General features: G+C 39.1%; 1 protein-coding gene across 5 annotated transcripts in view; it reads left to right on the top strand.

Annotated features, from left to right (window-relative positions):
• Auh (AU RNA binding methylglutaconyl-CoA hydratase) overlaps nucleotides 1–27,576 on the top strand; it is a 156,470-nt gene that overhangs the window by 95,892 nt on the left and 33,002 nt on the right. Inside the window, exon 8 of one of the 5 annotated variants that reach the window (XM_077792314.1) lies at nucleotides 17,471–17,805. The exons of the other annotated variants lie outside the window; for them this stretch is intronic. Coding sequence (XP_077648440.1) covers nucleotides 17,471–17,624 — 154 coding nt within the window. The 3' untranslated portion in view covers nucleotides 17,625–17,805. Of the gene's footprint in view, nucleotides 1–17,470; nucleotides 17,806–27,576 lie in introns of those variants that run through there. 5 annotated transcript variants of the gene reach the window in all.

The following is a 27,576-nucleotide window of genomic DNA, read 5'->3' as shown; positions in this document are numbered from 1 at the left end:
GATGTGGTACTGTTAGAGTCAGCCAGTAATCTTTATTGAGTTTCTGAAAAATGATATTGAATTGCAGTTACATGTTTCTGGTTTTTTATCATTTGGAAAACAAATCAAAAACAAATTTATTACAGTCACATTACTGTGTAGATAAGGATAGGCCCCAGTAATGAGGACTCACATTGATAACAGTTTACATATGCAGTATTCACTTTCATTCAGTAGTAACTATTTTTTGAAAGTGAAGCAATAAAATGTTGAAATATTTTTTTATGTAAATCTACTGATTCTTGAATTTTTTTTTCAAATATTGAAAACATAAATAACCTTATGAGAGCTAGTGCTAACTTATGGGGTGTGAAAAGGAAATTCATAATTTGATATTGGCTCAGGATATTATTTTTGTCCTTGCATGGAAAAATTATTTAAAACTCTTAATGCATGACAGTGCTTTAGGAAGCTATTTCAGTACTAGCCTCAAAGGACAGATTACTATTCTTTTCCCACCCTAATAAACTAGGTCACTGGTTTTGGGCACATTTCCATAATGTGAGATTTATTTGATGTTCAAGGGTGCTGTCTAGAAATAGTGATGCAGTGTCAGCAAGGCCATTTTTCATTTCATGAACATAATTTCCAGTGCCTTGAATTAATTTATTCTTCAACCTGTTAATAATTACTTAGTCACTGTTGTTTCAGAGTTGGAAAAAGCGAGTGGAAGTGGCCATTGTTACCGAGTTAGGTAGTGAGTTATGGAGTTCCTGTTCAGTTTAGGTTGAAATTTGAGAACCAAGTGGTTGAAATTTTATGAAAACCAAGGAACAACTTTCTACTTGACACTGTGATAGTATTTGTTGCCTCAAGTGACTGCAGATACTCATCTCATCACCTGAGTGTTTTGTTGGATTACATTTTCCTGTGGGCAACTTTATGCTCAGGGAAATTCTCTATTCTGCTCACCAGCCAGAAACAAGTACCCGAAAAACACAAATAACCATAATGCTTCTCTAAAATTAATCATTTATAGGTCCTATAATATTTAATATCTAAAACAAACTGTTTTAATTTGGTTATGTATCAGTTCAGTGTTTCAAAGAGAGATGAAGAAAATATGAATCACTCAAAACCACTAGCCTCGTTTGGTGTTTCGAGGACCAGGAGCCGGGCTCTCTGGGTCTCATTTCTTGCTCTGTAGCCTTGGGAAAGTGACTTGACTCTCTTGAGTTTTGTTCCTTAAATCTGTGTGAGTGGCCTTGTGTAATTTATAGTGTACTGTGAGGATGATGGGAATGAATGCACGCACAGAGTTTTGAAAGGATTCTGGTAGATAATTACCACCGTCTCTGGGGGCAGTAGTAGTAGTCCTTGTTATTATTGCTGTGAGCATGTTAGTCCTTTATGGATATCCCCCAACCCCCTACTCCTTTGGCCATGCCTGTTCCTTCCTTGTCTAATAAATTGTTACTGTCTTCTGTGTGGTTAGGATACCTAGTTTTGTTAATTCCCCTGAGGATAAATTTTTAGAAATTTGGCCGAATTTTTAACTATTCAGGAGATATAATTCTCACAGGATGGGCCAGTCAGCCTTACCTGAACATAATTAATAGGAACTTTTCTAAACTAACAGTAAAGGGTAAAGCTTGGTAAGGGAAATTACAGATTTGGGCCTTTTCTGTGTTTCCTTTTCTTGTTTAATAGATACTTTTCTTCCTTGTTTGTCTAAAGTTCATTTTCATCTTATTATTGTTAGCCTCTGTAATGATTATCTAATGTTAATCAGGTCCTGAATTATCCAGAAATTTATGTTGAGTGCCAATCTAATGTTTATTTTGTTCTCTTAATTTTTATACACTTGGTTTTTTCAGTTATAAATATTTTGCTGGTTATTTCTTTCATAAACTTTACAACAACTTTTGGGGATTCAGTGGAAAATAAATATTATAAAATCTGGAAAGGTTTAGAATTTTTGTGTAAGTGCATTAAGAACAAGTCATTTGGTTTTTGAAATAAGAACCTCATGACATCCTGTCCTTCTGCAGTTTGCAGTTACATCTCTTTGCTGGCCTGGTGATATCAAGGATGTGTCGTCATGGCACTTGGTGTGAGAGAAGGGACTTACTCTGGTGTCAGCAATATCTAGCTCAGTGCTTGTTAAATGATAGGTGCTTAGTAAATGTTTGTTGAATGAAATGAGATGGTTTTACTTTTTAATTTTGTAGTTTCTAGGATTTTTCGGAGGCATACCCAAAAATTATGTTTACATGTTTGGATTTGTTTTTACTTATAATAAGTATGTTTTACACAGGCACATTTTGTTGCTTTTGTTGTAGTTGGATTGTTTTTAAGTAGGCCTGGTTTCTATGCCCTTTATTGACCTAGGATTTGGTAGCAACTGTTTTCCTGTTGTAACATACACCCTGAGAGAGTCCTTCATTTGTGGTCCTCAATTGATCCTTGCTGAAGAAAGAAGCAGATTGTCTTTCTTAAGCTCAAGCACACCTGGCCAGCCCTTTTACAAGCTCTGAGACAGAGGAAAGAAAACAGATGAATATTCAGGAGTTTTTTGTGGCTGCATAAAATTAAAGGGGCAAAAAGCATTACTCATAAGAATTCAGACCCTTTTAAAATGCAAACCACTGAATTTTCATGAGTGAGTGATTGCTCTGGAACTAGAGCCACCCCCCTCCCAGTGCCTGTTATTTGGGTCTCTGTGTAATTATTATTTGGCTGATTTGACTCATGAATGTACACATGACTCAAGAACACATAAAGATAGAGGAGGTTTAAAAATATTTCAGTTTGATACCTTTATTCTGTGTAACCTCAGTTTAAGTGTAATCTGTTGTTGTTGTTGATGTTATTGTTTTGGGTACTGGGGATTTAACTCAGGGGCACCTTGTCAGTGAGCCGTGTCCCCAGCCCTTTTTTTAAATTTTTTATTTTGTGACAGGGTCTTGCTAAGTTGCTGAGCCCGGCCTCAAGGAGTTTCTGGGATTACAGGCACACACTACCACGCCCAGTTGATATTTCAGAAATTCTAAATTTCTATGAATATATGTGAAATGTAGCGTATGTAGCGTATTAGTTTTTCAACAATTCTTAAAAACAGTGCTTATTAGTATCCACTTACTTAACCAGTACTTTGGTACTAGTCAGTTGTAGTAGAGTCTTTGTGTCCTGCTGACTTTAGGAGAGAGCTGCTTTACAGGCAATGCTAGGAAGGGCTTTCTCTTTGGTGAAGGGTATGATGAACCCTCATTCCATTTTCCTTTTTGATTTTCGGCCTTGCCATCATCGGGAGTCCTCTTTTCCGGCTCTGAGTCCCTGTTGTACAGTTGGTGTGGCTGCTCACTGGTTCTGGCAGCCTTTGCCCAGTCCAGGGGAGCCGCTCTGCCGCAGTGCTGGTCTGCAGCAAGCTTCTCACCAGAGCTTGGCCTCTCTGGTGTGGTTTGGAGCTACGATCCTTGTTTGTGGTGTCTCTTGGTTCCTGCCTGGTTTCATTTTTTGCTTTTAATTGGTGCCGATTGTACATAATGGTGGGATTTGTTGTTACACATTCATACATGCACACAATATAACAATAGAATTTGGCCGATATTCCTGCCTGTTTTTTATAATGTATTTCTTCAGCATTTATGGTAATTCTTGCTGCCACCCAAAACCCTTTTTGTTAATTCCTTTTCTGTGTAAATCAGCCAAAGTTCGTTCCCATTACTAGCAGCTCAGAAGAGTGGCTGGCGGAGTCATGGACTGTTGTCCTGATTCGACATCAGTGAGTACACTGATGCTCAAGCGCAGGTGTTAGGCACTCGAAGTTTGCTTTCCTTTGGAATGTGTTTTGTGCTTAGTAGTTCTTTTTTCTGTGAAGAATTCTTTTGGGTTTGTAGGTCTGGGAGGTACATCTCTCTTGGGTGTGTTATTTTTGTCCCAGACCCTTGTTGTCGTGGCTAGAAACTTGGCAGTGAACAAAGGTGACAGAAACTTTTGAAAAGCCTCTTGGAGCTTGTACTTGAGGAGGCAGACAAATAGATAATGTAGGTGATGTGCTGGATGGCGCCAATTGTGGTGGTAAAAAAGGAGGGGAGAAAGGGTGTGCACCAGAAGGCCCTCAGATTGGGGGTGGTCGAGAAGGATCTGATAGTCTCAAGTCAGAGGTGGTAGAGTGCTGGCCCTGCACCTGTGTCTTCTGAGTGGGTCTGGGGGCCAAGGAAGGAACAAGGCTGACCCAGTGTCCTCATGGCCTCTGCCTCCCGCTCACTGACTCCTTAGGTCATTGATGCAGGACCCTGGCTGGACCTGTAGAAGGAGCATTTTAAAACAACAGCTATAGCCAGAGAGACATGGGGCCAGTAGTAAAATTAAACATGCATTTGCTGTAGGATGAGGTTTAAAGGTACATTAGAATATAAGAATCAACATTGTACATACTATAAAAATTTAAATCTGGACCATATTTAGTTATCTTAATGTCTATTTTAGTTGTGATACCACAACAAAGAATGTGTAAGAGTACTAGATTTTAGAATAATTTAATCTCCGGGGGAGCTGCTGTTGTATTTTCTTATTTAACACATACAAGAATTTGATACCTGATATGCACTAATGCTGCTGTGATATATGCTGGAAAGTCTAGGTTTTGTAGAAAATTAGAAGCATATTGGAGATTTTTGTATTTCACGATCAAAGGACTAATATTTTATTATATGGAAAAGCTATTCATACATTTGTTGAAATTGCCATAGAGAAAGTCCTACGGAGCATCAGTTGGGTCTTTCCTCACCTAGGCTTCTCACTAAATGCCTTATGACTGAATATTTATTTTTGTCAGTGTGAATATTAAAGGAAGGCTAAACAGAAGCAATCTTGATATCATGTTGATTACATTCCAAGAAAGAAAAAGAAAAGAAAAAAAAAAAAAGAAATGGCAGACATTAAGCCTGAACGCCATTTGCTATAATTACTCTGTGTGAAATATAACTGGTAGCTGTCAAGCTTTGATTGAAATTTACTGAAGGTTGACACCAGCTGCATGCATTAATTGTCTCTGCAAGCAAATGCACATACCACAGTTACCATTTGGAAGCTTGCTCTTTCTGTTTAATTTGTTGTAAAGTATTTTGTGATTGAGTTTGGATGATTTATTTTTTGCTTCATTTCCAGCAGACAAAAGTCCTTTTAGGGGGCCGTGGCTGCAGCTCAGTGGTAGAGCGCCTCCCCTACACGTGTGAGGCACTGGGTTCAATTCTCAGCACCACATAAAAATAAATGAATATTGTGTCCATCTACAACTTTTATATATATATATATATATATATATATATATATATATGTACATATATATGTAAATATATATGTACATATTTGTGTGTGTATATGTATATATACACACACACACATATAAACTCCTTTCAGCTATATTCTGAATATGCATTTAACAGTGATATTTCTAAATTGCACAATACTGAACATTCGTAGGTGGGGAGATTACAATACTATTTTAAAGACCCCCCCTCCCCCCATACTCACCTTTGATACCAAGTATTGAACCCAGAGATGCTTAACCACTGAGCCATATCCCAACCCCTTTTTAATTTTTTATTTTAAGGCAGGGTCTTGCTAAGTTGCTGAGGCTGACACTGATTCTCTTGCCTTAGCCTTCCAAGCCACTGTGATTGCAGGCATGTACCACTGTGCCCAAACTAAAGAAGCACTTTTGATCTATGTTTGTAATTAAGATTTATATAGCTTCCTTTCTTGGACAATATTTAACTCATTCTAGATACAGGGATTCCAATTTATATATTAGTGTTTTTTTTTTTTTTAAAGCCTCCATCAAAGTGATGAATACCAGTTTGTGAGTTTACTTGGATTGCGCACAAGTGTATTTTGGTGGTTGAATAACTACAGTGTTTGATCTGATAGGTACTGCATGTGGCACCAGGCAGGCTGTACCAGCCTGTCAAATATTGATTCTTTTTCATGTTGATTGCAGTACAAATTGAATGAAAGTTCTGAAGGCCAAGCAGAAGTTGTTTATTCTTTTATTGCCCTACAAGGATTATGTATTTGAGTCTGACAGGAGCCAAGAAAGTATGAATGTGGTTTAAAGTTATCTAATACTTACACTGAGAAATATTTCAGTATTGCTGGACTGTTGAGGATCTGCAGTAGATATTTTTTGGGGTTTGGCAGCCCAGCTTTTGTCTCCCTTCCTGAAAACACCCCAGTTTCTACAAGGAGAAGCCACGGATTGTTCTTACTGGGGTGTGGGCCAGGGCCCCTTCTGCCTCTTCTGCCCTTGGATGGGACCTGCTTGTCTCTATCTGATCCTTTCTAAAGAGCTCTCCTCTAGTAGGAGGTAGAGGTGGCAGGAGCGGTGGGGGGTGTCTCTGTGGGGACCTCTGGCCCTTCCCTTATGCACTGACAGGCTACTTGTGTTAGCTGTTACCTTTTAGAGCTTCCCTGTGATTCTGCCTGAGAATCTCTTTTTCCTCATGCTGACCAGAGTTGATTTGAGTTGCTTATGAACTTCACAAGAACTTTAATTGGCTCTAGAAGTATAGCCTTAAAATCTAAAATGAAACTTAGTAAAACTGTCCCCGGGTGGCTCACATGATACAGTTTGATGCCAGTTTATACTCCACTGTGGGTGGTGGTTCTTCCACTGGGCCTGTGGACCCAGCCAGGTGGTACTTTGTTCTCTTTGTAGTGGGTGTTGAACATGTGGTTTGTGCAGGTTTGGGTAAGCACTGATTCCCAGGGCCCTAGTGTTTAAAGCCATGGTTGGTCACTGGATGCAGTGTCTTATATGAAGGGGTAGACCAACTAAAACATTCCCTACACTGGATTTTTATGAAATGTATTGTGAAAGTAAACAAAATAAGTACTTCCTTTTCTCTCTTGTTTTTAATGTGATGGGGTAAGAAGTATATAAGATGACTAAAGTTCAAGCATTATAATGGTTTTTAAATTCACTTATACAGAATAAAATATACTTTTATCATTGAAGGTATTTGTTTTCTATTGAAATTAAAATTTTGTTGAGTGAATTATGTATTAAAAAGAAAATAAACATTTTTTTTCAGTCTTGAGTATGCAGTAATTAAAAGGAAAATTCGAGGATTTTTGTATTTAGGTCTGTCACTGTATTGTGTTTCTTTTGGATCACTGTCTTTTTCACATCTTTTCACCTTGGGCTGCTAGACAGCAGCATTTCTGTAAATTAATCCATCTTTTATGAGAAGGTGCATGAAAAATGGTTTCTCAGATATTTAGAAAATGTTAATTATCTGAATAATAGCACCTCAATAGGTTACGCCATGATAGATTAGTCATAACAGCAGCTTGTTTTTATTCTTGTCTGTTAAATATATGCCTAGATGTTCTAGTATACACCATATCCTTGAATATATTTAAATGCATCCCAATTGAATAGGTATCAAATTACTTTAAAGAGAAGATACTGAAATAATAGCACCTGATGTATTAACATTAAAACTGGGGTTTTAAGAAATATATCTATGTGGTGTCATGTTTTCTTCAGTGTGTGTATCTTCTTTTCACATTTGCAGGGTTGACATACACTTTAGATTTTGTGCCTTCCCAGCGTAGGAATGAATGAGTGATGTTGGAATGAGTTTATTCTAACCTCCCAGAGTGTGTTCCCATTATAGAAATGTTTTATAGAACGAGAAGGCCTATGGGATAGTGCCAGAACCTAATTTAACCCAAAGTTTAGTTTTGCTTTCAGATATAAAAGAAAATAGTACCTCTGTGCAAAGACACTTATAATGGTAAAAAGCAAGTTGAATTCCGAATGATGATGTTTTTTGGCTCTTGAGAGGAGGTTGATGCCAAGTCTTTTAGTATGGTCTTCATTTTGCCTTCCTTCAAGACATCCCCGTAGAGTTAATGTTTCAAGACCAGGGCATCCCACGGCTGAGGTCGGAAGTCAGTGGGACAGATATGTGAGCCTGGAGTGGGCCTAGGCAGTAGTACGGTATTTGTGAATGGAGGGGCCAGAATCAGCAAATTTACACTATTATATTTCTTCCAAGAGCTCATATAGAAAAAGTGGTAGGGGCCTCAGGATAAGGGCAGCGCTCAGAGTGGAGAAAAGAGAATAGGAAAGGGAAACAAAGTCCTTTCTTGCCCTTTCTGCACCAAATGTCCCCATATGCTAGAACTAGGCTCCCTTAAACCACTACCAGCAAGGCTGGGGCATTGGGCTGGATTGCTCTTAGCTCTCCAGTTGTGCAGACACAACTGAGGGAGAAGGGCACTCCCTCTCTGTTAATTTGTGCTTCATGGCTAGTTTCTCCCAGGGGACAAGCAGATCAGCATATTCAGAAAACTGAAAATATAAATTTGAAAACCTCAAGGTAATCTACTTGGCTGTTAAAGCCATTCAACAAGAACGAGACATCCTGAGGAAGGAGCTAGTGAATGGTCTGTGTGAAAGATGGACTCATCTTACGTGATGGGATGGGAGTTGAGGAGAATGCATTTAGATAATGTATTAATTGTATTGTAGGTTACTTATCATGGCAAGTTCTCTAAGCTTTTCTTTGTCTGCAAAATGAAAGTGATAATGCCTTTATTATAAAGTTGTTTAAGTTGTTTATTATTATAAAGTTGCTACATTTTAAAACTGCTTTGTAATTCATAGAGCACTATATGTATGCTAGTTATCCCTTGGAGTTTTGCATTTGTAGCTGGGGTACCTTTTTAGTGTGTCTTGTCAATGGTAAATTTGGGCAGTGCTGCAGTTGGTGAAGTTAAGACTCCCTTTTCTGCTCTCTGGACTGAAAACCAGGAGACCTGGATCATGGTGCTGGAGATTAAGTTTGAACCTGATTAGCTTTGTGCTAATCCACCAAAGTGCACATAAAGTGAAATACATGCAGAGCGTGCATGCATTCTGCTGCATGATTATAGTTTCTCTAAAATGTCATTGTGTTTTATACTTTTTTTGTAAAGTTTACATTTGGGCCTAGACAGCATGTTTCTATTCAGCTATACATACCTTGTATTGTTACTTGTGATTAAGATGTTAATAAGGTAGGGACAGTTGCTGCTCTATTAATTATTGGGCAGAGTAGGATTGCCTGAGCCTGTGGCTTTGAGTACTGTTTTGAGTAGTGCTAGTCCTAGGTGAACACTCTTGGGCTCTTTCATGTGTTAAAGAAAAGGATTGCACTCTTTGAGCCCTGGTGGCCCCTTCAGGGCAGCTGTTCTGTGAAATCTTATAAATGGGTGTCCATATTTTGTAATTCTTATTCACATAAGCCAGTCATAGAGGTCTTTGCTCAGAGTTTATTAATATAGAGGCCACAAACTTTATTTGCTTAAAATTATTTTTGAAGGTTAGGCATCAGTACATGACATTTCATTATGGTCTCCTCTGGACTTTTGTGTGATTGTTTCTTTCCATCAAAATCATTTAAGGGTATGGGAAAGACGGCAGATTAAGCACTGGACATTGTCATTTGCCTCCTGCATAGATTTTTTTTTTTGTGTGTGTGTGTGTGTGTGTGTGTGTATGTGTGTGTGAGAGAGAGGAGAGAGAGAGAGAGAGAGAGAGAGAGAGAGAGAGAGAGAGAGAGAAGATAATGAGACTAATAACTAGCAAAAAGTAGGGGGTTGGGAAGAGTCAAACAAGCAAGATATTAGAACTTTCTGGGAATGTAGGGTTGATTTTAGAGTTGAGACAGGTTGGAAAGCACTAGCCTATGTATCCCATAGGGGATCCTCTGAAGAAATGCAAGTCAGTCTTTTCAGGGAACTACAAAGGGGCTCAGGCCAGCAGCTGTGTTAGAAGTTACAACTTAGAATGAGGTTAATAAAAACAAAACCAGGATACAATTGAAGGACTGTCTATAAAATGGGAGTACAGATCAGCCCTCTTCTCCCCACTTTCCCAGTGCCTGGCATGTGTATGCACACACACACACAGCATAGGCAGCTAGCATGTGTTCTCAGAAAATGTAGGAAAAAATTGAGACATGAAACTAAATTTAGAAAATTAACACTGCTAAAGTGGATTTTGGATCTGCCCTGGGCCAACAGTTAAGAATTCCCACCTAAGACAAGAGGCCTTCCCTGGCTGACAGGAGGTGGGGAAGAGGTCCCCTCTCCCCTGCACTGGCCTCCTTAGTGAATACAGTCAAGGCGCCATTGGGAATGTGAGGAGAATTGACAGCATGAAATAAGAAGTTAAGTCTTACACAACAAATGCAAAAACAGCAATATTACCAGAAACAGCCATTAGACTTATTAGAGGAAAAAAAAAAAAAAGTGTTGAAGTGAAAATATAAGTAGAAATAGGAGAAAATAAAGTTGAAGTAACCTTCCAAAATGTAGAGCAAAAACTAAAAAAGTGCAAGAACAGTTATGAGAAATTAATCTGTGTTTCAGTATTTGACATATAGAAGTTAGAGAAAAGAGGAGAGAAAACATAACAGTGGGACAAGGTGATTCCCTGTGATGGAAAAGGCACCTCTGTTATTAAAAGAACCCACTGAAAACCAGACAGAGTCATGGGTATGCGCTTGGGAAATTTCAGTGCTGCAAGAATTAAGAGAAAATCATAAAAGTTTTTAGAGAGGAAGGAAAACAAGTTGATTGTGTATGAACTGTCAAACTGGAATCAGTTGTTTAAGCCGCAGCACCAAGCATTAGGTGTACTGCCTACAAAACTCAAAAGTAAATGCACTTTTTACCTATCAAACTACCATTCAGGTGGAACAGAATAAAGACATTTCAGATGTTCAAGGCCTAGAAAAATTAGCTTCCCGCGTACTCTTACCAAGAAGATAGATAGTTGAGCATGTTCTCCAATTAAAAAAGAAAAGAAATAACCAAGGAAGAGCGACTAGGTCTTCAGAAAATACAGTGACTATACTAATTTGGCAGTCAGAATAATGGTAAAATAGGTCTAGACAACAGCCATTCCAAATTGAACCAGGAGTACTCCTGAAGCAAATCAAGGATTAACAACTTGAAGATAACTTGTTTCCTCTGAACCCTTTGCTCATAGAAAGAAAGCAATTAGAAATCCCAAGAAAACCTCCATTTGTTCCTTAATTTGTGGGTGAAGGTCATTCTTTTAAATGATCCGCAAGAAAGGTAGGTCGAATTGTCCCCAAACTAGAATTTTCTGATTTGCTGAAGATCAAAACATTAATTATAAAGAATGAAATGTAATTTTTAACACATTCTTGGCCTGGCATTAAATGGGATTTATGTATCATGAGAATGCTGGTGGTTGATTTTCTACCACTTGGACTAGGCTTTAAAGAAGTCACAATTGCTGTTTACCCCAAGGCATAAATGGTCCCAATGATGTAAGGTCTTGACATTGTTAAAGAAGTATAGCTAACCAACCAACCCCGGTGCCAATGTCTCGGCTTGGCACAGAATCACGAGCCACCACACACCTTGTAGATTCAAACAGCAATCCTTTATTCCCGAACTCACACCGGCCTCTACAAACACGTTGTGGGGAAAATCCCGTTCTGCCCCGCCTTCACCTACTCCAGGAGGCTTTTCTCCAAATCCCATTTGAGTGTCAGGAGAACTCAACGGGAACAAGCAGCAGGAACACCCTAATCCCAGCAGCAATAATCTTCAACCTCCAACTTCCCTAAAACCACATTGTCTTAAACTGGGAACGCCCTAAACCCAAGGACCAGGATACTTCCTCAAACCTGGATCCACCCTGGATCACCTTGAGCAGGGTCACCTTACATGCAAGTCAACAACGAAATTCCAAGGCAAGTCCATTTAACGTGGGGTACGCTGGCAAGGAAATTTCGAAGCATCATTCCTACTTGGCAATGGCCCTCAGCACCCGGGTCAGAAACTTCCTCAGAAGAAAAGTGTATTGAGGTTCTAGTATTACTGAAAAATTGATGTACATGGTCGACTTGGTGGAACAGGGAATCTAATTATATTCTGTTTACTTATAATCACATAGTAGAAAGACAAAAAATTGGGAGGGGTGGTTGAAGATTAGTGTGGGCAAGTTAAATTTTTAATTTTTACATATAGGAGAATGAATAGATACTAAATGGTTATTAAATCCAGAAACATATATATTAAGTGTACTAGGGGATATAGAGGTAACTACTAGAAGAATGAATCACAAGAATTATCAGAAATTTTATTCTGGGCACTGTGATATAGTGGAGGGAGAAACTGTGGAAACAAATACTTGTGTATTATTAGAATATTTTATGTACACATATTTGAAAAAATGAAACACTTAAAATGTATTCTAACCTGGCATTTTACTAATTCATACCTATAATGAAGTTTTACTAAAGAGTTAATTTAAATCATTGACTTTAAATAATTTGATAGAGCCTTTGGAAATAAAGTTATATGTAAATTTCTGCTTAACTCTTGTCATTTAAAATTTAGTCATCAATTTGAACACCAACAACAAAATTTCAAATGAATAATTCTTTTTTCCCATTATTAAATTTAACACTTTTTCTTAAAACATTTGTGGTTCATACTGTACCTTTATATAGTATGATTATTTAAGAGAAAAATACCTTCTCAGTTTAGCCCAGTTTCAAACTTCAACTTCATGTTCAATTCAGGAGTATACCCTTATTCTTCTAGCCATGTTGCAATAATAAGAGACCATATTTGCCCTTTCTCCTTAAACTAGGAAATTGGGGCAAGTATATAAAACATTTATTTTCAGACATTGGGTTACAGATAATATAGATCTGTGAGTCTGAGAGAAAAGAATCACACAAGAGAAGTCCTAAAATCTCTGAAACTTTCTACATAGAGGTATTTTCCAAATTCAGTGCAAAAAAGAGGAACCCAAGCAATTTGGAAAGCATCTCGGGGAAGGCTAAAGTAGATGAAACAGGTGGGATGCAGTACAGGAGAAGTAGTAGCCACACAGAAAACAGTTTTAGAAATTTGCATGGAGGTGACTTTTGAGTTTGTTGCTGAAGACACCTAAGACGTGCTTACATAAGTCTTCAAGATCAGGGCAAAGAATGATCAGATAATTGTAAGCAGAATAATTTCCAGTTTACACAAGAGCAAACTATAAAACAACAAAAAACCTTGAAATTCTGAATAGTTGAATAATGAGGATTTGTAGAACACCCTGTAAATTAACTAGAAACCCAAGGATCATGCATTATTAGGGCCAAATTATCCAACAAAATTAAATTAGAAATCAGCAACAGAAAAATATATGAAAAATCCCCAGATACTTGGAAATTAAGAAAATATTTTATTAAGTAGCCCAAGGATCATAGAAGAAATCACAAGAAAGATTAGAAAATAGCTTGAACTTGAGGAAAACAATGTAGAGTGTGTGTGTGTGTGTGTGTGTGTGTGTGTGTGTGTGTGTGTGGAGAGAGAGAGAGAGAGAGAGCGCGCGCGAGAGCGCGCGCGCAAGTAATTGAAGTAATTCTTTTTTTTTTAAAACCTGGGAATTGAAATGAACTCAGGGGCACTTTACCACTGAGCTGCCTTCCCAGACTCCCCCCTTCTCTGTACCTTTTAAAAAGAAATTTGAAACAGGGTCTTACTAAGTTGCTGAGGCTGGCCTCAAACTTGGAATTCTGTCTCAACCTCCTGAGTTGCTGGGATTAAAAGTGTGTGCCACTGTGCCTGGCTAATTTTTTAAGAAAAATTAAACTTTAAAAGCTATGGTAGAAAAAGAGTCTAGAGTTACTTTCCTAATTTACTTTTGCCTTATGAGTGGTAATAAGTGCACTAGACTATACACAGACAGAAGGGAAAAATCATTGAAAACAAAACTCATTCTCTGGAAATTAAAAAAAAAAAAAAAAGTTAACCCTGAATCTCATCAAGGAGAGAGAGAAACACATGGATTAACAATATCAAGATTGAAAGATAAATAGGTCGTCACTACAGGTTCTACAGACATTTATTTATAGGATAATCAGGATATTAGGAACAACTTTATGCCAGCAGATTCAGCTTATAAGATGCATACTTATCCAAACTGGCATGAACAGAAAGGAAGTCTGAATACCTCTGTACTTTTTAAAGAAATTGAATTCGTAATTAACAATTTTTTCCCCTAAAGAAAACTCTGGAGCCAGATGGCTTCACTGCTAAATTCTCTCAGCCATTTAAAGAAGAACTATTATCATATCTTTAAGTTCTTCTAAAAACTAGAGGAGAGAATGCTTTCTAACTCATTTTATGAGGATAGAATTGCCTTCCTAACAAAATCAAACAAAGATATTATAAAGAAAGAAATCTACAGACCAGAATTCTTAATAAATATAGATTCTTACATTCTTTAAATTTTAGCACATCAAAGCCAATAAAAATAGACGAAGTAAGATTTACCTTATTCATGAAAGATTTTATTTTTTGTCAGTGCATGGAGTCCAGCCCAGGACCTTGTGCATATCAGGCAAGCACTGTGCCACCGGGCTACATCCTTAGCCATTATCCCCTGTATAAATCAGTGTATAGTTTGCCATATTAATGGGAGGGGGAGATGTAATGATCTCAACACTTGCAAGAAGAGGCATTTGATGGAATTCATTATTGATTCATGATAAAAAAAAAAAAAAACATGTTGTGAACAGAAGGAAACCTTTTGGGCCTGATAAAGGCCTTTTACAAAAAAACCTCTGACTAACATATATATAATGATGAAAAACTGAACAGTTTTCTGCCAAAAATAAAAACAAGACAAAAATGTCCACTAATTTTCTATACATCATTGTGCTGTAGATTCTAACCAGTGCAGTAGAAGCAAGAAAAAAGGTATAGGAGACATACAAATTAGAGATTTTGATTCTTCTTCCTTTTCACAGATGCCTTGATCAAATTTGGAGACAATTTGAAGGAACCTACCAAAAACATTATTAGAATTAAATGAATTAAGTAGGAGCTCTGGATACAAAGACAAAATACAAAATGAATCCTATTTATGTGTACTAGCAATGAACATTGAAAAAATAAGTGTTAAAAATCACTGATTTTTAATAAGCATTAAAAGTTATGGAATGGTAAATAAATATACCAGACATGAAAGGTCTGTGTACTCAAAACTGCAGAACATGGCTGAGAGAAACAGTTCTATAAGAGAGATAACATGTGCAAGAGTCGGCAAGTGCAATATTTTAAAGGTGTCATGTCTCTTCAAGTTGATCTGTATAGATTCAGTGAATTCCTAGTTAAAATACGAACAGCCTTTTTATGTAAATGACAATCTTACGGGAAGGCAAAGAACAAAGTCAACCTTATTACAGTGCCCGACTTCTAGGGTTACTCTAAAAGAACAGACCAAGAAGGCATGATTCTAAGAACAGCACAGGGCAGTGTGCTGAATAGACGTTCCAGACATAGAACCCACATTCCTACTTGGTCAGGGTAGTGAAGAAAGGCTGCCACCTGCTTTAACTCCTGCACCCAAAGATGGGTTTTTAGAGTGGGCCAGCAGTTCAGTCCACTTGTTACTTCATTATGGGAGGAAGGCTTTCAGAATCATCCTGGTCTTGGTTTCAATAACAGATGTGTTATTTTATGTCACTAAATAAACTGTAAGCTTAATTGTTGCAGTCTGGGTAGATTGTATTTGTTTTACAGTTTAAGCCTCACTGACTGATTTAATAGACTAGCCAAAAGCGGTTTCAGATACTTTCATAGATTACAAATGATCAGTCTTTGTTGTTTCTAAGATAAGATGAAACTGAAACAAAATGTTTATATGACATTATTTAAATTTGATTATATTTAATTCCTGTAGAATGGAAGATAAAATGCCAGAACTTGGAGCTTATCCTTTAATGATCTGTTTTTAAAATAGAGCTGCATAACTTAACAGTGCTTCAATTCATGAGCAATTAGCTTGTTTTTGACAGTGGGGAAAAATGACATTTTCCAAGTTAATTCAAATTATACTTGGTTTTAAACAATAAAGGTCATTTCTAAATGATAATTTTATTGTGTACCAACTTAGCATTTGATAGTTTAAAATAAAATTTTTATTTTATGACTCTATTAACTGGTAAAGGGACATTATAAATAGCTTTTATATTAAAAACGTGTACATGTACATGCATAGGCATACTTAATCATTAGAAATTGCTTGTCAGGACGGTCATGGAAATGTCCTCTGTAACAGTTTTTCTCAGATCTATTTCAGACTTATGCATCTGTTACTATATTTATCTTAATCAGCCCTTGCTGTGAGGTTTGGTTATTTTATTGCAAGCAGCTGTGCAAAGCTCTTTCTTTTTAAAAACGACATTCTTTTGTAGTGCTGCCACCACTCAGAGATTACACATGTGGGAAGCAAATTAAAAGCTATATAGTAAAGAGGAGATGAAATGCCTGACGTCATTGTATTTCATGATACTGTCAGAAAAAAACTGCTCTTGAGGACAGTTTAAATTGAACGTATTAAACTTTAAAAAATTGTAACGAAAGATATCATCAGAAATATGGATTATCGCCCTGGGGTTATTTTGAACTTGAAATTTCTTATGCTGGGATACTCATGCCAACATCTAATTAGTCTTCTCTGATGCTGAGAAATGTAAACATAATGTATATGTTTAGTGACTTTATAATATAGATTACTAGGAGACTGAAATTCCAAACCTATTGCCCATTTGGGAACTTTAGGATATATGTAAACCCTTTTATAAACCCAAACTTAAACCTCATTCCAACTTTTGGTAGTTTGAAACATTTCGGTTTCAGTCTATAAGCATTAGACTCAGTAGACCTCTGAGTCTGTGGTGAGTGGAATGTCCTGGGGTAGGAATTATTGTGTTGTCTCTTTCTTCTCCACCAAGCCTAAAAGGACAGATACTTCCGTAACAAAGATATGGGAACTTGAGTCTTAGAACCTTTCCCAAGGGCACATAGGTAGTTAAAAATATTTAATCTTAGGTATTAAGTGTACCCTTCTGCCATGTAGGATTTTTGTTAGAGAAATACTGTGGTGTTGGGGAAGTGGTCCTGGCAGCGTGATCTTGGTTGCCCAGAGGGCACACAGGTGGGCGCCCCTGCAGGCAGTTCTTGACACTTTGTATTAACTGAAGGGACATTGGGCCATTTGCTGTTGGGGATGACCTGTCTCTTATTTTTAGAATTGTTTCTTTCTCCTGCCATCCTCTTAATTCAGACTCGTGTTACCTGCCTCCCGAGCCAGTCTCACATTTGTAACTGGACTCTGGGATTCTGTGTTCTCCTCAGTACGTTTATGTCCATGTGATCTCCAGGTTGACTTTACTCCAGAACCTTCAGTGATTCTCATTGCCCACCAAAGAAAGTGTGAACCCATCCTGGCTCTGACGGTTTCATTTCCCTTCCCTTTGCACATCCTGTCCGGTGTCTGTGCCCTCCAGACCCCCTGCTGTCATCAGAACCCCTCCTGCCCCCATGCTCCCTCCTCAGGGAGTATTTTCTGTGGCTTCCTTCTATAGCGTCATTTGTGTCTCTCTTACAGTGCTTCATCTTTAGCCTCAAATAAAAACAATCCGGCAAATTCCGGGAATCAGCACAATTTGGGGCACACCATCCAGAGACGACCTCCTTCACACACGGAGCAGCCCTGCAGAAACAGCCTGGCCGTTCAAGACAGTCCACATTTACTTTGTTAATGTTCTTTTTGCTAATTTGTTTATGGATGGATCTTTATGCCAGAAAGGACATTAGTTTTATTTCCATTTTAATTAGTTAGAAATGTAATTATTTTCCCTCTTTACTTAGCTTGCTTACTTGACTTCTTATGTTAATTTATTCCAATATATTTTTAGTTTGTCTGCTTGAATGATGCTATATTTCACATCATTAAAATAAAATTTGTATGCAGAAGAATTACTTGTCTTAACACTTTACTCTGAGGTATACAAAGATTATCCACTATATGGTGATATATTTAGATAATTTTGATGCACTATTTCAAAAAAGAGGTTCTGAGTGTTAATTCACAAGGAACCAGATGAGGTGCTAGGCACACTGCCTCAGTGAGCAGCTTGCAAAACTCCTTCTAGTTGCAGTCTTCCTTGGCTCTTCAGAGACCAGGATTTGGGATCACAGAAGGACCACACATCTGTAAAAGCCAGCTCCTTGCTATGCTGGCTGAGATTTGGTTCAGAATGAAGGAGAGGCTCTTGTTCCGAGCAGGGAGGCCTGCTGAGGTGTGCGCACAGGATAGCATTGGGCCTGTGAAAAATACTGCGAATTGGTCTGTTCTTAAAGTTTTTCTTTTTTTGTTTGATTGATTTTTACAATACTGGTGATTGAACCCAGGGTCTCGTGTAAGCTAGGCAAGCCCCCTACCACTAAGCTGTGCCCTCAGCCCTTAGAAGTTTTATTTTAAAGACAGGATTTCACTAAGTTGCCCATACTGGCCTTAAACTTGCCATCCTTCCGTCTCTGCAGGAATGTGTTGCAAACCTAATGCAAAGGAAGATTTCTTTTATAGTCTTGGTTTTTAGGACATAGGTCAAAATTTACTGATAAAGATGAGTATCTGAGATCAGAATACCTGATAATTTCCAAAGTTCTAGTTATTTTTTCATTTCATATTACACAATATAGAAAGCCCCCAAATTTTTGCATCCCGCTAAACATGAAAATGTTAACTGCCAAATTAATTTTGCCTAATTTCCCTTGAGTTGGAACTCACTTAGTATTTGTAGTCTGATGTTCAAACTTGTTTTTCATTTTGTATTTATAAAAGATTTTTGTAGAAATTATTTTAAGCAATGAAAGCATCTTGTTTGAGGAATTGTGTGATGAATTATTAAGAGTTAATGACCTGCTGGGCGCAGTGGCGCATGCCTATAGTCACAGCAGCTCGGAAGGCTGAGGCAGGAGGATCATGAGTTCAAAGCCAGCCTCAGCAACTTAGCAAAGACCAAAGCAACTTAGTGAGACCCTGTCTCTAAATAGAAAGTAAAAAGGGTTGGAGGTGTAGCTCAGTGGGTCAGCACCCCTGAACTCAGTTTCTGGTACCAAAAACACAAAAACAAGCCAACAAATCCACAAAGAGTAAATGGCTGTATTGTCATTTTTAAAACTAAAAATGTTATACATACAGTGGACTTAAAAGGTAGAAATAAGAAGAAAAAAAAGTCACTAGTAGTAACTGATATAGAAGCAGAAAGTTTGCCTATTCTCATTAAATATATGTCTGCACCGAATGAAATTACAGCCTAGTAGTCAGAATGTGAAAATCAAGATTTTGGCACATCCATATTAAAAGGTTGGTGTTAATGGCTTCATTTCTTTTCATGGGATTTTATGATGTTTTTATTCTAATTTCGTCAAGACATGTTATATTCATCCCCTGTGATATCTTAACGTTAATACTGTGCTACTTCAGCTGTTATTCTGGGTTTTTGTTTGCAATATCTTACTGCATTGGTCATCCAAGTATCCCTGCCTATTTGATCTTAGCCCTGTGAAGTTAGGACCTGCAAAGACAGCCACCTGGACTCTGTTGTCCTTAGAGAGACAGAAGAGGTAGCATGGTGATATATGTGCATGTTAAGCCTGCCGCTGGGTCCTGGGTCCTGGGTCCCCATCTGTGCCATGGGGTTTGTGGCCTCACCTCAAAGGCTTGTTGTGGGAATTAGAACAGGGCTGGCACGTAATAAGCTGCAGATTCATGTTCTCTGCTTGCTGTTTTAGGTTTTTTTTTTTCTCCCCCAAGGTACCATTATTTCCTTGATCATATGTAAAAGTCTTAAAAAATGACTTCTGCTTTTTCTTCCTATATATAAAGAGAAAAGGTAGAAAAGAGAGATTGGTTGTTAGATCAAAGGATTTCCTCAGCAGCTTTTGTAGTTCAATTAGACATAAAAGAACCACTTAACAATAGAATGTTGAAGGAACTAGATCAGAAGAAAATTATCTAATACTGTACCACATTAAATTACAGTCATTCTTCAGCACCTGTAAGGGATTGATTCTAGGATCCTCTTCCCTCTGTGGGTACCAGAACCTAAGGAGGCTCTTATATAAACTGGTGTATCTGAACATAACCTACACACATCCTCCCTTAGATTTTAAATCATCTCTAGGTTACTTGTAGTACTTAAGACAATCTCAATTCTATGTGAATGATTGTTATACCGTCTTGTTTAGAGAATAAGGATAAATCAAGAAAAAGTCTGCGCATGTTCAGTAGAGATGCAGTGTGTGTGTGTTTTTCCCGTCACTCCGTCTGTGGATAGTTGAATCTGTGGATGTAGACAGTGACAACTGTATATAATGACAGCGCGTAGAGAGGGCAGGGTGAATCATTCTTTGCTTTGTCAGTATAAAAATTGACCCAGAGAGTTGTTGAATGGAGTGTACCAGGGCCATGGTATTATCAGGGAAGAAAGAGATTGTTCAGAATCAAAGGAGTCAGTGAGAATTTCCTCTGTCCTGGCGTACACTCCACATTTGGCTCCCTTCTGCTTTTTCTTTTACAGGCTCTTTGGGAGCTTATATCAGTGGAAACCACAGCTTCTGGCTTTTATAATGAATCCTTGATCAGCTATGATTGACTTGTATTTACCATTCTCCAGTGGCTCCTCTCAGAAACCCAGCTCCTTTGTAAGTAGAACAGACCCCACATGAGTCGCTCTCCTGCGAGTGTCACACTTGGAAACAGCACAGGCATCCATTTCGCCCTGGTGGTCTCTGCTTTGTAGAAGACCTGGGAGAGGAGGCAGGCTTCTTTACTGGAGAAGGATTGGTTTCTTAGTAGGGAGAGGAGCTTGTTCTTTTCCTATCTTGATGAGAGCCTGGCACTTGGAGTGTGTCCCTGCACCCCGGATGTGGGAGGCGCTTGGTGTTGTGGGGGCTCAGAGCACTGTGCCTGGGGGATGGGCAGGAGGAGGACACGGGAGCTTCACCGAGCATTCACAGTGGCAAGTCATTCTGCCTTCCTCACTTCATAAAGGGTGGGACCTGAGCGTCAGTCAGGCAGACAGGGTCCTACCTGTGGTGACCCACAACCCCAGTGCCCTCTCTGTCTGTGGACTCGTGCCCTTTCCCTGTAGAGAGGGAAGTTGCCCTGTGTTCCCGAGTGATCTCTCATCTGGCCCTGGCTTGTCTGCACAGCAGCCCGGGTTGTGTGGAGAGCTCTGGGACAGGGAGCGCTTTCTTTTCTGCTGAAGGAAACAAAGAGCGCTCCTGTGTTGGGTTGGCACAGACGACTCTCCATATCTCACCAAAAGATGGAAGATATCAGTGATTCATTAGATAGTGGAAACTTGAAATTTTCTTCTATTTAATGAATTTTAAAACCAGGGTGCTGTTTTTCAGAGAGAAGAAAATATAATATTTCCTCAGCATTTTTTTTTTTTTTTTTAGAAAAGCTTTTAGTTAGGACTGGGGACGTGGCTCAAGCGGTAGCGCGCTCGCCTGGCATGCGTGCGGCCTGGGTTCCATCCTCAGCACCACATACCAACAAAGATGTTGTGTCCGCCGAGAACTAAAAAATAAATATGAAAAAAAAATTCTCTCTCTCTCTCTCTCTCTCACACTCTCTCTTTAAGAAAAAAAAAAAAAAGAAAAGCTTTTAGTTAGCTGCTTTAGCATTCGAGTAAGAAGGCTATTCAGATACCAAATTGCCACAGATATTTAGCACTGGCAAAAATACTCCCTTCTGATTTAGGATCACTTAGTTACTAGCAAAAAATCTAAGTTAAGCTGCTGACTGGCAGCTCCCTCGGTATACTGGTGGCTTACCTGTGGATGTGGAAACCGCAGGGCCCAAGCTCTGTCCTGACTTACCTCACACAGCACCTGCGGTGGCCAAGGGCCCTGTGACACACCATACCCACATACTGTGTTTGCTGACTGATATAGTAGCTGTGGGACTCGGCACAGAATGGTCTGATTTGACTGTGACATTAAAACAAATTTCCAGACAAGTGAAACAATATCTGTATCCAGCAGCAAAGCAGATGGAGACATCCTGAGGAGTGGGTGAGGCAAGATGCATGTGAGGAAGGGTCCCTTTGAGCTGGAGTGGCCACATAGCTGGGAGCTCCTGTCTCCAGTCCTGCCCTGGAGTAGCAGGAGAGGTGGCCCCTTGACAACAACGTGCGTCTGTGCCCTTCCATATTGGGCAATTTTAAAATTTATTTTTTCTTTCTAAAAGAAGAGGTTAGTAGAGAATATACTTTTAAGAAACCCCTAAATTTTTGAAAAGTCTTTTTAAATTTGTTTAAAATTAAACCGAGGTTGATAAACACATTTTGAACATGGAGCTGAAGTGTGCTTTTATTTGTGATATTTATAAGCATGAGCAAAGATGTTGAGAATATCTGAGCATTAAGTAGCATTTTCATATCTCTGTTACATTGCTGATCTTATGTTACTAGTACACACACATACAAAAACAATCTGAAGAAGCAGCTGTGTAGTCAGCTGAGAGGACAGCCACAGGGGCTGGGTGACAGGAAGAGGAGCTTGACAGGATGAGCTGTAAGGTACTCGTGCTTAGTTGTGTCAGAGCCCCTGTGGCTCTAGCATTCCCAGAGCTGCCGCCTGCTGAACTCTAGGTCCGCATTCAGAAATAATGGATTCTATGTTTATTACTGTTTTCTGTTTAGTCATTTACATGGGGCTCTGTACTGCAGACATAGAAGCTTCATCACACTGTTGTTCATGAGCAAAACATGCCATTGTGCTCGCCAGTTAATAATAACGTGTATGTGTATATAACTGAATTTGAGTGTGGAACGGTGAGGACAAAAACTAGTATTATAAAGTCAAAGATGCTAAAAGCATGCGACTTACCTTCCAGGTATTTAAACTTCTGTTTCCTACCTAGAACCATATATACAACCTAGACTTCCTTTCCGCTCCCATCTTTTGCAGGCTTCCTTTGTATCATGTGTTTTGACCCTCAGCATTCTTGGGTAGTTTTATTTTTATTTTCCCTTTGTTATATTTCTGATAATTGTTGGCATTTTTTGGAAGAGAAACTAGTACCTCATTTTGAGATATTTTGCACCAGAAAGACAAAATAATAACTACTTAAAAATAAGGCCTGATGCAAAGGCAGTTCACTGAGGAAAGAATAGGCCTTTCATCTATTGGTCATCCATATGCAAAAGAATGAAACTTCAATTCATATCACTAGCCATAGGTAAAAATTAACAAAAATAGATTGAAGACTTAAATATAAAAACTAAAAATAGAAACTCGTACAACAAAGGAAAAAATCCTTCTAATCTCAAGTTAGAAATCTAAGATCTGTTCTATAAGACACCAAAATCATGATCCATACAAGAACAAAATGTATACACAGCTAGTCCTCTGGTTCTGAGAGTTCCATATCCACACATTAAACCAACTTCAGATTGAAAGTATTTGGAAAATATTGATTCTTATTCTGAACATGTGCAGATGTTTTTCTTGCCAAAAATATTATAGCATAACAACTATCTTTACAAACATTTACATTGTATTGGTTAATAAGTAATGTGGAGATGATTTGTAAGTATATCAGAGTATATGCTTAGGTTATATGCAAATACCATGCTCTTTTACATTAAGAACGTATCTGTGGGTACCAAAATCTGTGGGTCCTGGAACCAATTCCTTAGGACATAGAGGGACAACTGTATGGAGGGCTTTATCTAAATTAAGAATGTCTGTTTTCAAAAGTCGGTGTGAGGAGATTGAAAAGACAGGCCCCAGATTGGAAGAAATGTGTACATCGTATATCTTACTTGTGTCTAAAATATTGTAAAGAACTCTCCAATCTCCATATTGAGAAAAGAAAACAACCTAGTTAAAAAATACTCAATAGATTTGAGCAGATTTCCCTAGAGAAGACTTAAAGATGGCAAATAAATAGATAAAAAAAAAAAAGATATTGAGCAGCATTGGTTGTTAGGAAAATACAAGTTGAAACCACCATGAGACACTACTAAACATCTATTAGAATGTCTAACTTAAAAAGGCTTCATTGTTGGCAGTGAAGCATGCATCTGGAACTTTCATACACTGCACATAAAATGTAAATGGTACAACCTAGGAATTAGTTGGCATTTTCTTAAAAAGTTAAACATACACCTACCATATGAGCCATATGGAAAGCCTATGGTAAGATATGATAGCAGTTTCGTATTTGTAACATTTATTTTTACAGGCGCTTAGAAGTCTTCCTTGTTTTTTCTTCTCCATTGTGCGGATGTTCTGTAGTCTATTCAGCCTGTTCACTACGGTGGACCTTTGACTTGTTTTCCTTCTTTTGTCATTAAAATAATGTCATAATGGAAATCCTCTTGCACATGTCACTTCACATTTTTACCAGTCTCTCTGTGAGTAGATTTCTAGAGTGAAAAAGCCATGTATTTCAAGGGTGGGTACTCCAGGGTATCCCCAGACATTCCCTCCTAGGAGATAACACATTGCCTTCAGAGCAGACCATCCAGCCTTGGAATATTTCCTGGTCAGACTGATGAGCTGTGTAAATTGCATTTCTCTTAATTAGCAGAGTTGGTGGTTTTCATGTTTAAGGGTCATGTGAATTTTTAATTGTCTCTTTGTAGCATTTTCTCCTTTTCCTTTTTTAGTGAACTAGTGCCAGTTTTTAGGAGTTTGTTATATTAAGAATTAATTCTTTTATCTTTTTTCCAGTTGTAAATATTTTTCTTCTTGTTTACCATTCTGTTTTGGCTTTGCTTAGAGTTTTTCCTTTTTATATTCTTTTGCTTTATAAGCGTTTTGAGTTCTTTTTTGTTTGTTTGTTTTTGGCACCAGGGATTGAACTCAGGGTCTCTTTAATATTGAGCTGCATCCCCATCCCCATCTTTTTTATTTTGAGACAGGGTCTTGGTAAGTTACTTAGGACCTTGCTAAGATTCGGAGGCTGGCCTTGAACCTGCAATCCTCCTGCCCAAGCCTCTTGAGTTTCTGTAATTGCAGGCCTGTGCCACTATTCCCAGCTACAAGTTTTTTTTTTTTTTTTTTTTTTTTAAATGAATAGGAATTTGTTACTCTCTTTGAGGACCTACAGGCAGGTGTGGATCTGCTGGGCGACTCATATGCCTTTTTGTTGGCCAGTGTGGCTGGTGCACAGTAGACTCTAGGGACAGCCAAGCATCTCCCATTTAGCCCACGTGCCTTCTTTTCTCCTGCAGGCTGGTTCAGGCTTGTGCTCAGCACAGGGGCAAAAGCATCTACCCTTCAGGTGGACACCAGATACTGCTGGTGATGCCCTGCTTTCTGCATCCAGAACCTGACTTAGGCCGGAGGCTGGTGCAAGCTCCTTGTGCTGTCAGTCAGCTCCACCCCTATGGCACACGGTATTTTTAAACAGCAGCTTTTTGCTTATTTTTTTGTAATTTTTTTCTTTGCATTTTTTTTTTCCTTTTTCTTCTGCCCTTCTTCCTTCCTCAGATCTCAGGCACACAGAATTAAATGTTCCCAGCTTTTTTCCTCCTCTTTTTTTCCTTCGTCTTCCTTACAATCCAGTATTTCACAGAACTGGTGTATTGCCTAGCTATTTTGAAGGTGCAGGTCTTCCTGAAAGTGTTGTTTGCATCTATCCCTGAACTTGAAAAGAAGAGGAGAGTAGGTCAAAGTTGCGTGTCATTCATTCAAAGCCGCCCGTGTTTCTTGCCTCACAGTGTGTATGCTGTGGAGGCAGGTCAGGGAGGCAGCGTCCCGGGGCCCTGAGCTCTCGTGGGTCACCAGCACAGGACCCAGCAGCCTGCAGCCAGCCAGGGCAGCAGCTGCCAGCTCTTGTTTTACCCAGATGTGCCTAACTGAAAGATCTCTTTTACACCATTCTTGGTTTTATACAAACTGCTGTTTTTGTCATTCCCTGCTTTGAGAGAATACTTTTCAGGATTACTTGAGACACATAAGTTAAAAATATAAAAAAGAGAAAAATAACTATTTTCTATCCAGTATTTCCCCTCTCCAAACAGATGCCTTTTTCAACCTCAAGTGTCTCATGTGTCTCAGTGTCATGACAGATCACTTGCCAAAGTCAAAATAATAAGACTCAGAAATTCAGTGTTTATGAAATCAGTTCACTTGAATGTGAATGTGTGATGGTGCTGCCAGAGAGGTGGGCAGAGATCACTCTTGAGGTGCTGATTTGTATCATGATGCCTGTCGGGTTTCCTGTGAAACGCTAAGGAACAGTGATGTGGCTTTTTGCTGGAAAGGTGGGGGCTGTGATTAGGGCCATGGAAAGCCACCAGTAGGAGGAGCTGAGACAACAGTGCCGAGATAGTAGCTGGGGACTTGGGTCCTGGAAGACACAACAGGATTCATTTGAAACTGAAGAAGGGATTCCCCTCCCTTTGAGCCAGTGGCATCAGAGGTGAGGAAGAGGCAGGAGAAGACATGGAAAGGATTGTAAGCTGTGTAAGAGCAAGACAGATGGGCCAAGGTGGGGGGTGGAGAGACGCCTGCTGCATGGAGGTGTGTTGGGCTGAGGGAGGAGCCAGGGTGCACACCTGAGACTGGGAAAACCTGAGGAGCCTCGGAGTGAGAGTCAGCTGCCCACCAGGCTGCTCCTGAACCCAGGAGCACCGCCGGGTGGAGTTGGTGATTTTCTGCAGCAGCATTGTGCTGCCCACAGGTACCACCAGAGGAGATAACCGGGCAGTGCAGTGTATGGGTGGGAATTTGCCAGAGTTCACAGTGAAAGGTGAGGGAGAGCAAGGGAGGGGGAAGGCACCGTTTATCGTTTTGTTTTTATTCTTTGCAGTACTAAGGGCAGAACCCATAACACTATATCCCCAGCCCTTTTTATTTTTTGAGACGGCATCTTGCTAAGTTGCACAGGCTGGTTTTAAACTTGTGATCCTCCAGCCTCAGGCTTCCAAGTGGCTGGGATTGCAGTTTGCACCACATGCCCTGCTAAGGGTGGGAAGGTTTAAGACCAAGGATGAGGAAGGACTCCGATGAAAATGTGGTAAAAGTCTTGCAGCAGTGGGAAGGACAGGCTGATGGAAGGTGAGAGCTTGAGTGGGCCGAGTGCTTGTTGGGAGTGGGTGACAAACTCAGCCAACGGAGGCCTGCCCAAGGGGCTGGGCATCTGTGTGTGCTAGGAGTCTGGGGAAGGAAGGCAGAGCTGGCGGGGCGCGGCTGCCTTGGTGCCATCAGATCCCCTGCAGCCTGCGCGCTCGCCAGCCTCCTCGCCAGGCAGCATTCCCTCCACAACTTCTTTCTTGTCTCCTGGTTCTAAGGCAAGCTGTTTCCGTGTTAAATAGCTGTTTGTCTCCACATCTGTTCTCTCATGTTTATTTGCTTAGCTTCTGACTTTTTCATGTGTATAAATTACTTCTGTTGCAAGTATTTTGCCTTTATCATGATTTCTGTCTTCAGTATTTTGTCTTTTTTGATGCTATTTCTAATGTATTTATTACTTCTCTAAGAGTGTTATTTTGGTTTTCAGTGTTTTTCATGGCTCTTTAATTTCCTCTTTTTAATTAAAGCATTTTAGTTATATATAGTAATGTTGGGTTTATTTTGACAGAATCATATGTGCATGGAATTTTATTTCAATCCCCTTTCTCCCCCGTACACTTTCCCTCCCCTCCTCTCCACCCCACTCTCTTTCGGCTACTCTACACA

This window comes from Urocitellus parryii, chromosome 13 (genome assembly GCF_045843805.1).
Source record: "Urocitellus parryii isolate mUroPar1 chromosome 13, mUroPar1.hap1, whole genome shotgun sequence".
NCBI classification, from domain to species: Eukaryota; Metazoa; Chordata; class Mammalia; order Rodentia; family Sciuridae; genus Urocitellus; species Urocitellus parryii.
This window is presented reverse-complemented; position numbering and strand designations above follow the sequence as displayed.